We start from the raw sequence: 10,639 nt of genomic DNA on the forward strand, positions 1-10,639 counted from the left end.
TTTGGTGCCAAGGCCCAGGGTTCCACTTCCAGTACCATAAACAGAAGAGAAATATATTCTTAATAGTTTGTCACAATGATTACATGAGCAGATATTATCTTTATATATATTAAGAAAAATACAAAAAAAAGAAAAGAAAAATACAGCATAATGCAATATGATCAAAATATATGGTGATTGGGGCCGGGGAGATGGCTCAGTAGAATAAGTGCTTGCCTAGCAAGGACAAGGACCTGAGTTCAATCCCCGGTTCCGCCAAAAAAAAAAAAAAAAAAAAGAAAACAAAACAAAATATATGGTAATTGCTTCCATTTTTACAAAATGTATGGGTGTAAAAGGCACAATGTCATTAATCCCCCTCCAAATATACTTCCCTCTACCTCCAAACACACATCCCATTGTCCTTGTGGGTCTTTGAAGTATTCTAATGTTTTCTTTTGTGTCTTTACAAGGTATGATCAAAACCACAGTGAATGCGGCTAGTGAGCTCCATCCAACAGGAGAGTGGGCTCCTAACACGAGGTGTGCCCTCACCCGCTGGATCTGGCATCAGGCAGCTTCTTACTCTTCTACCATGAAATGTAAACCATTGGTATCAATACAGGACATCAAGGCAACCACAGATTGGAGTGAAAGATAATCATAAAACAGGGATTCCAGCCGGCCACTGTGTTGCATGCTGGTGATCCCAGCACTCGGGTGGCTGAGGCAGGAGGATCACCTGAAGTTCAAGGCCAGCCGAGGGCACACAGTGAGTGCAAGGCCAGGATGATGGACAGAGCAAGACCCTGTATCAAAAAGCCAACAGCAAAAGCCAGAGCTTCCAGAACTTCTTCAGGAAGGGGCAAGATGATGGGATACGTATTTAAAGTGACATAGGAAGGGATTAACTGCACTGTCTTTTATGGTAATAACTTATCAACATTCTCATTTTTTTATCATGCCACATATTAATTTCTTATCTCTACTTTTTTTCAATGATCCATGCGTGGCTCCACTTATGGCTTACATTATGTATCTCTGGACAGTGCTATTTAGAATCTAAAGGCATTTCCATCTGTGGGGGTCCACAGACATCAAAGAAGCTAAGATTAATTTTTCTGCTACAGAGACGACAGGTCACAGATACTAACCTAAAACGTTATCTGAAAGTGCTTTACACATCATTCAGCCTTCGCAGCACAGGACAGCACACAGTTACTAACTACTAGCATTTGTCAAGTAACCGATTCCCATTCATTTCCTCTGAATGACTCACTTTACAGTCATTAATTTGTGCTTTTCAGTTTTGATTCGTTTTTACTTCTAAGATTAATTTCATCTAATAAGCTATAAAGTGCACAGAAGGAAATGCAGTATGACGTGGAGGAAAGTGTGTCCTGTCCGTCAGCTGACACAGTCACTGCACAGTGACACAGAAAGAAGGAAACGTGTATAGGTCACACATTCCACCAAAGATCTAACCCTTGGAAAAAATTTTACCTGCATGACACGTTTCAGGTTCCTTAAAAAGAAGGCAAATAGTAATTTCCTCAGTTTTGAATGCCTAATAGAAATAGCGCGTGTGTGCTATTTACTGATAGCGCTCAGATGTTTTACATCATCCTTATGATTTGTAACTTTAAAATATGAGTAAGATGCAGAAGACCAGATTGTTTCTATGTCTGCCGCGCTAGAAATCCAGCTTTCAAGAACTAACTGAATTCTCCTAGGTTACAAGGTACTAAAGGCTAGTGCCTACAGACTTAGCAAAACAAGTCTGAAATTCAGAATGTTTCAAATTCCAAAACTTAAAGTTTTCAGATTAGGGATGTTTACCCAGTAAAGTCTGTGCAAATATTCCAAAATTTGAGAAGCCTTAAACTGAAAGAGTTCTGGTGCTGACCGCTTTGGGTGAGGGATGCACAATCTAGGCTGGCATGCTGACCAAGGCTCCTGTCCCCGAGGCTCAAGTGCTTCTCCTCCACCTGAAGCACACTGCTCTAGACATCCATGTCCCAGCATAAACACCCCGTGTGCATGCCACGGGCTCTACTCCACAGAACAATGGGCACATAAGACAGTGTCCCACAGCCAAGGCAATCAGTTCTATCTCGCTGTACGCTCTCAGGAACCATCTCCCCCACGCAGGAGAACATCATTAGCTTTCAGAAGCTCTGCACAACTCAACATCTAAACTGAGTGTGGAGGTGCATTCTTGTACCTCCAGTCCAAGACCAGCCTGAGCTACACAGAGAGACTCTGTCTCTCACCCTCAAAACCTAACACTATTTGCCACTTTCCTTTAGCGGATTCTGTTGGCAAGATGTATTTTAAGAAGTCACATTCCCCTGGCACTTTCTTTTCACGTTATTTCCTCATGAAATTATATCAGTGTACTATCATGAGATGCAGCAGTCTTCAAAATATTTGTCCAGACTTTAAAATCATACTGACTTCTGGGAGTAAAATATACAGCTAATTTACATTTTTAAAAATGTATCTTTCTCCCTTTATTTGTAACACGGACTATGTAATTCAGGCAGATCTTCTGCTCAATCTGCTTTTGATTTTGTATCAGATAAAGTTTGGCAGGTTAGCTCTGTAACATACACAATCATTTTCCGAGTTCAGTCTTTTCCGAAGAGAATCCAATTTCACCCCATTGTCATGCTAATGCTGGGCTCCAGAAGTCTGGGCCCCTTTGTCCTAACGGTTACACCGCTGTAAAGTTTAAGATGAACCCGCACTGAGGTACTGCGAGTTCTTTCACATCAAGACAACGGCTGCTGGTGCCTGCAGCCTATAATATTACCCATTTCTGAGACGATTAGGATCAAGGAGACACCATGCTGTGCAGTGTGTGGTTTTTAAAATTCCCCAATGTGGTCACAGAAGTAGGGTTTTATTCTGAGTCAAAGACTGAGCCCCCTAATTCTCACAAGTTGTTCCTTCCTATCCACTTCCCTTTCTCCAGCGGCAGGGCACGGGGCTGGGAAGGCAGGGGTGGGGTGGCATGGCTATCAGCACCTCCTTATTTATTATTAACTGTGACTCTTGCTCTTCATTCCGCCTGGAAATCAGCAGGTTTCTGAACTCACTAGGCAGGGTATATTCATTTCGGGGTCTCTCTCCACTGCCGTCTGACTCCTTCCCTTCAGAAGCTGGGCAGGAAAGAACCCTTCTGCTGTCTTTCCATCACTCCCCTAAGATCTTAGCCTCTAAAATAATATTCAAATAATCACACTTTCACTCAACTGCCCATTTAAGGCTGCAGCCTACCGGCCACTGGAGGTGGTAAGTGAACTCCAAGGAAGCAACGTGAGTGGGAGGGAAAGGACAGTGAGCTTTTTCCCCAGCACCTGTCCTGCGCCAGGTGATGCCCCAACTCCCAGGCGAAGCTCACAGCCCACAGGGTCCAGAAAAGGAACCCCGACCCCCATGGAGGTGAAGGAAGAGCCCAAGGCTCACAGAGCAGCAAGAGAAAACTGCGCGTCAAAGCAGAGCGCATTCAAGGCCTAATCGCTGCTTTTGCTAGTCTAAGTACCTGTAAGTACCACCCCTTTCTTAGTAATTCTCAAATGCTGCCTCGTTTTCATATTCTTTTCTAAAATATAGTAATGGCTCCTGCTTAGTGTGCTGATTCACATTTATTTCTCCTTCTTGATGAAACAACTGTTTTCTCTCTAAAGTGATAAACGCCTTAGGGGTGTGACAAACGCTCAGCTTTAGCTGGCAACCACCTATCATCCTGGTACTCTTTGAGCCTGAGCAAGAGAATCGTGAAGTCTGAGCCCAGCTGGGGCAGTTTAGCAAGGTAATGCAACCCTGTCTAAAAAAATTTAAAATTAAACTCTAAAAAGCCAACTGCAGTAGGGCAGGCCTGTAATCCCAGCAGTCAGGAGGCTGAGGCAGGAGGCAGACAAGTTCAAGGCCAGCCTGAACAACGTAGCAAGATCTTGTCCCCAAAAAATAAATAAACCAAAAAATAAACAAGTATATAAGAAAGAATATAAATGAAAAAGGACCTGGGATGCAGCTCAGTGCAGAGGCCCTGGGTTCAATCACCAGCACCACCAAAAAAGAAAAAGCTGATGACACCTATTTTTATCAGATTTACACAGTTCCAATAATATAGAACTACTATTAATGTAAAATCCTGCAATTATAGACGCAGAGATGATGACCTAATAATAAAAACAGATTCTGAAGAAATTTATATTTCCTATAAATATCAATCCTTAAGAGAATTGCAGTTCTGCAGTTCGTAAGCAGTAAAAATAAATCCCTACTTTATAAAACACATGTTGAGGGCTGGTGAGATGGCTCAGTGGTCTAAAGCACCTACTTAGAACAAGCTTAGCAAAGCACAGGGACCGCGGTTCAATCCCCCAGCACCACATGCCAGCCAGCCCCGCCTCCTGGTGGGCTGAGCTGGCCACACACACACACACACACACACACACACATAAATAAATAAATAAATAAAATAAATAAATTTTAAAAAAAAATAAAACACATGTTCAATCCAAGACTATGTGCACAACTGAATCTCCATAATATGAAAATTGTTGGATAAATCACAGTATTTCCAGTCAATGGACTATAATGTAATTCACGAAATGTTTAATATGTTGTCAAGTGGAGGAAAAGAAAGGGACATAAAATTCCATGTCATCCTTCATTATAATATCAAATATGTACTTAAAGGGAAAAACACTGAAAGATGTTATAGACAGACAGCAGCATCAGTTTCATCATGGTGCTAAGGCAGGAGAATCTTTCTTTTAAAAATTCCTTAATTCCATTATCATAATGAACATTGCGCCACAAAGAAACAAACAAACCAGCAACAACAAAAACTATTAATGAACTATCTTAAACTTTTTTAAACTACAATCTTAGAAATCGCAACTCCAATTAGCCACATTTCACTGCTCAGTAGCCACACAGGATTAGTGACCGGCATGCTGGACAGTAGGGGCCTAAATAATCTGGCTCTCTCACCTCTAAAACACTGTGATGTTAACAAAAAGCAGAAGTTTGCAAGTAAATGTCACACAGACGTTATCTCTACAGTGATGGCGCCACCATAGTAACTGGGGACCCTCCGCTTGCAGAGACCAGAAGTAATTTCAAGTCTGCAGCGTGCTCTATGGGGCCAGCGGGGACGGGCATGCCAGCTGATCACCTGGTGTAGTTCTCTTTGTATCCAGAAATATCATCGTTGGGAGAGCGCAGTCTCCGCTGCGATGGTGCCTCCAGATGCCAATAGTTGATACGGTTCAGGAACATCTTTGCCAACTCAACTATTGTTTGCCTTTCTTTGGGTGGCAGGTGACTAAATTTGTACTGTACAAAGTTATTCACACCCTGAAAAGGAAGGAAGGTAATTTATTCATGCAATCATGCCATCATCTCATTCTTAACCAGCACCCTCGTGATGAGTAACAGAAGCACAGTCGCTTTCCATTCACAAAAATCTTTTCCCTTTCTTTAAAAGGAAACAGCAAATGCCAAGAGGGAATCTTGCCTAGATCCTAATGAAAAGGGACAAGACAGAAAGGCCACGAGTTGCCTATCATTCTACGCCACTTCAGTCCTGAAGCATTAAAGAGAAAATCAAAACCATGGGCTGAAAAGGCCACAGCCCTTACACAATAAAATGTATCTGTTCTGCAGAATGATGCTCTGTCTGTCCTGCACAACGTCACCAGCACACCCGATCACACGTAATGTGCTTCTTGAATAATTGTGGCTTGTTTGATAAAATTTTAATCAAAAGGCTGCCAACATGAATTCCACAGCACTAAACAACTCAAACTTAAGCCCATCTTTAGTGGAACTAAGCCACTAAAACTGAGCTTGTTATTATTGTTCTTTTGGTTTCAGGAAAGAAAAAAAAAACATATCAGATAGGAAGCCTATTAGAAAAAAAAAAAAACTTATTCAAAATTACGTGCTTAAAAAAGCTGTGAATTAATTTAACCTTTCTACATTCCTGTCTCATCTAACTCCACACCCAAGAACAATATGTTCTTATTTAATAGTTTGAAATCAAGATGGAATTCATCTTCAAGAAAACTAACAAAAACATGTTTACTTGTAAGGATCTAGCACTGCGGCTTCTGTAATCACATCCTCATCAAGAAATTCAGTCCAGACTGAGAGTTACTTAGCCAAACAAAGGTTCAAAAGGGATGCTGCTGAGAGATCCCGACAGCACCCTCCGGGAACAGTCCATGAATTTTAACCAATTCCCTAATGAATAGCTTCTTTCCAGGAATCATAATGCAGCAGAGAATCAGTTTCTGGGTACAAACTCAACTCTTTTTTTGCTTGACTTACGATGTTCTTCACGCTACCACTGCAGTCCCTCACCTCCACAGATTTTTCAGACAGGGACAGACAAAAGGACAGAGACTGGATTTTAAAACATCAACAAGAAAAAGCACATTTCATGCCAGCTTACAAACTACAATGTTCTAGCTTTCTTTTTTCCTTCCCCAAACACACAGTAAATTCTAAGTACACAACAACCCTAAAAAACAAAAGTGAGATCATTTATCAAATTAGGTATGCGCATGTGAGCCAAATGGGTCAAAACAACCTCTGCAGGCATGGTAAACATCTCAAGCTCCAGATGGAGGACTCCAAGAAGATTAAAACTTGCTTCACTCTAGAGATGTAACTCATTGGTACCCACCTAGCATGTGAAAGGCCCTGAGTTTAATTCCTAATAGCCTCCCACAAAACAAAAGTGATTTCTTCAGTCTTAAATAGCTTCTTTTTATCTTTTTACCTGCTCAATACTAGGTTTTTCAAATGGAGGCTTCTTCTCCAAAGACCCTTCAACCACTGGTTTTCCTCTTTGTAAAATAGATTTTCTCAAGAGCTGCAAAGAAATCAAGAGAAAAAATTAACCTCTTTGTGTCTCTATGTGTGTGTGTCTCATACATACACACTTTGAGCAAAGTTAGCATAGTCTACTTATCTTAAGTATATATAAGCAAATTTCCCTCACTCCACACCACTAATCCATGATGGCCTTGAACTCTGGATCCTCCTGCCTCAGCCTCTTGAGTGCTGGGATTACAGACCTGCACCACCATGCCCTAAATAGGCAACTTAGCATGGTGATACAGGCCTGTAATTTCAGCACTAGGGAGGCTGAGGTAGGAACATCACAAACAAAAAGCCAGCCCAGACTCTACATAGCAAGACTCTGTCTCAAAAAAAAAAAGTCAAACAGGCAAACTACCTGGCAATACAAAGGGCCTTCATGCCCATAACCAAACCATGAGGAACTACACACCTTTCATGTTCCAGCAGTCTAGACCACCCAGGGGTGACCACAAGACAGACACCCCACCAGACAGGGTGCCCCCGCTCACTTCCCCTTCCCTCCTGTTTCTCCCACAGAGTCAGAGGCCTGTGGGCTGTGGGTGCACCCATTCAGGCCCCTGCAGGTGTGCTGAACCTCTGGAGGGGCTTACTGAATCACCCCACAGGCCAAGATCCTCTCGGCTGCGCAAACAAAGCCAGAAAGAGGCCCATCTGCAGCAGCTCTGGGCCCAACGCATGATCTGGGCCTGCTCCTTGGCTAGGAAGCCGCAGGGCTCTCAGCTGGCAACTCTCACCGTAGTGGTCTTTGTGCAAAATGCAGGCCACGTGTTCTGGCATTTTGATGCCCACAAAACGAAAACAATCCTCGCAACGCCTCCCATTGGAATTCAGAACCACACAGAGCAAAGAGAAAGGAAAACAGAGACACATTCACCATGAACTAAGCTGAAAATAAATTTGATATAGTGAAATTACTTACTTACCTTCAACCTCCACTTGAATCTTCTGTAAACTTTTTATGGAGGCCAGATGTGAGGTGGCCATGTAGTTATTTAAATTATGTCTTCACTTCCTTTCTCCACTTACTGCCTTTTCAACAGAAACTAACACGGCAACCACGCTCTGAGGGGTTCATGGAAATTACTGAGCCCAAGAGGCTGTCTCCACAAAGTTGTCTCCGCAGAGCTGTGTCTTTCAAGGAGCATTTATTAATCCTTCAACACATTATGCCCATCTTTACAATAAATTTGCAATAAAAATAAGCAATGTATGTACTTTGTAAGGCTATGTATAAAATTTAATTATAAAATTTGAGTATAAATAATTCTGGTTGCTTCCTTTCGGAGTTAAAATAAGACCACTTGGGCAGTTGGCCCATTAGGGTTTTCAGTTGAAGTGAACTAGGGATATGCTGAACTTTTGTTTCTCTAGCTACAAAATGATGGAGTGGAAGGGCATATAAAAATTTTTACTGGCCAGCCAAATAGCTCAGTGGATTCAAGTGCCTGCAAGTAGGCACAAGGGCCAGGGGTTCAATCCCCAAGCCTGCCATGCTGGCCACGCCCCTGGGGCACACTGAGACTAGGAGTGGTGGCACACGCCTATCATCCCAGCTCTTGGGAGGCTGTAAACGGTGGATCACTATGAGTCCGATCTAGTAGTGAGACCCTAAACACCCTGTAGACCCTTCCCTAAAATAAAAAATAAAAATTATTAGGCAGGGGATGTAGCTCAGAGCACTTGCCTAGCACGTGCAGGGTCCTGGATTCCATCCCCAGCACCCATATACCAAAAAAAGAGGCATTAGAGCCAGGTGTGGTGGTGCACACCTATAATCCCAGCCCTCGGGGAGCTGAGGCAGGAGGATCACCATGAGTCTGAGGCCAGCCTGGGCTACATAAGCAAGGTCAAGGCCAGCCTGCTCTACACAGTGAGACCTTATTAATTACAGTAAGCATTTGCATCCTTACTTTTGCCAGACACTGTACTTGTCTGTCTTCTTTTGCTTGTTTAAAACAGGGTTTCGGCCTTGGGATATAACTTAGTGGCATAAGCACCTGCCTGGCAAGTACAAGGTCCCAAGTTTGATACCCTGTACAACCCAAAAAAAAAAAAAAGACAGGGTTTCTCTATGTTCTGCTCTGCACAGCTTTAAACTCACAGGCTGAAGTGATTTTCCTGCCTCAGCCTTCCAAGTCACTGAGACCCTGGATAAGCACTGCCATCCCTGACTTCCTAACGGTCTTCTGTGACAGGGGCTGCTACGATCTGTAATTCACAGAGGAGGAAGCCAAAGGAACACGGCATCCAAGGTCAAGCTTGGTCAGTGACAGCGCCAGGCGTGAAGCAGCAGGCACCAAGACCTGCTCGAGCTTTCCACTGGGTTTGTTTTCAGCATCCAAGACGTAAGTGTTTTTAAACACCACCAAAATATATCATACGTTTTAACTTGATTATTGAAAAATGAGACTCAGGAACTACCTTTCAAAAGGGAAGAAAGAGGCAACATACAACTTCTCTGCCGAAGAAATGATCAGGTACAGGGGCAGAGTGCTGAATATTGTCGACTGTGTTTTTACAGGCAGATTTATTTGCACTGTTATTTACAGAGGAAGGTGGTAAGAAACAGGGAGAAAACAAACTTCAAAGCAGAGAGAAAACACCAAGACAGCAGAGCTGTGCTTTGTGGCTGTTCTGGGTGGATAGAAAGCAAAAGAGGCCGACAGCACGGAAACCCTGACGCCACCTTCACATCCAGCAGGACGGCGGCGGCGGTCAGTGCCCGGAGCTCGGCTCCAAGACAAATACTAGCTGCCGTCACGCAGACCTTGTTTGCCTGCAGCTAAGGGCTCTTTCCAAAGACGCTCTGAATAGGAAGAACCTGCCAGGGTTCCAGCTGCATGGCCGGCCTCACAGCCTCCGTCAACAAACCGGCACCTGGGCTGCTCCTGCAGGGTGCTCACCCACCCACAGCTGCGGCCACTCCCCTTGCGATTGCAGAGTTGTTCCCATTCTTGTCTTTCCTTTCCCTTGCCCTCCATTTTTTTTTAAATTAACATCTCAATTACACCCCAACTCTAAAAACACATACAGTTCTCCCTCCCATTCCCTCTCCTATCCACTCAAATACTCCCATTTGAACAATTTAAGGGAAAAAGTAAACAGAGTACAGAAGAATCTAAGACACTAGAAAGAAGAATCCTAAGGGTAAAATTTAGGGAATATTCCAAAAAGAGATAATAAGGATTTCAAAGTTTTAAAAGCTAAAGGTCTATTAAAGTAAAAGCATATGAATTTTAAAAGTTAATAAAACAGCTGGGCATGGTGGCGCACGCCTGTAATCCCAGAACTCAAGAGGCTGAAGCAGGAGGATCACCACGAATTTGAGGCTAGCTCAGGCTACATAGTGTATTCCAGGCCAGCCTTAACTGCATGGCGAGATCCTGCCTCAGGTGGTCTTCTAGACCATCCCCCTCTGGTTCCCGCTTAAGTTCAAAAAAGAAATAATACACTAAAATTCACATCCTAAAATCATCCAGTACAGTGCATGAAACAGTTTTTAAGAAGTTGATGTCTTATTTGGTCAGAAGTGGTAAATCTGCTAGGAGAGGTGCATGCCTTGTTTTCGGAATAATACAATGTGTGTATTTGTGAAATTAACAGTAAATTGCATTTTGAGCCATAATGACCTCCCCAAAGAAAGGCCAGCCAGATAGCTCAGTGGATTAAAGAGCCTGCTTTGGCAGACACAGCGGCCAGAAGTTCAATCTCCCACCTGCCGGCCCCAGCCCCACCCCCGGGGGTGCACTGAGCC

At 43.2% G+C, this 10,639-nt stretch overlaps 1 protein-coding gene across 3 annotated transcripts in view; it reads right to left on the reverse strand.

The window, feature by feature from the left end:
- Kat2b (lysine acetyltransferase 2B) overlaps positions 1–10,639 on the reverse strand; it is a 103,672-nt gene that overhangs the window by 47,591 nt on the left and 45,442 nt on the right. For all 3 annotated transcript variants that reach the window (XM_023708442.1, XM_023708441.1, XM_023708443.1), the window contains 2 exons: positions 6,782–6,874; positions 5,171–5,352 (listed from right to left, as the gene is read on the reverse strand). In XM_023708442.1, the coding sequence (XP_023564210.1) occupies positions 5,171–5,352; positions 6,782–6,874 (275 nt within the window). The remainder of the gene's footprint in view (positions 1–5,170; positions 5,353–6,781; positions 6,875–10,639) is intronic.

This window comes from Octodon degus, unplaced genomic scaffold, assembly GCF_000260255.1.
Source record: "Octodon degus isolate 3935 unplaced genomic scaffold, OctDeg1.0 scaffold00361, whole genome shotgun sequence".
In the NCBI taxonomy this organism is placed as follows: domain Eukaryota; kingdom Metazoa; phylum Chordata; class Mammalia; order Rodentia; family Octodontidae; genus Octodon; species Octodon degus.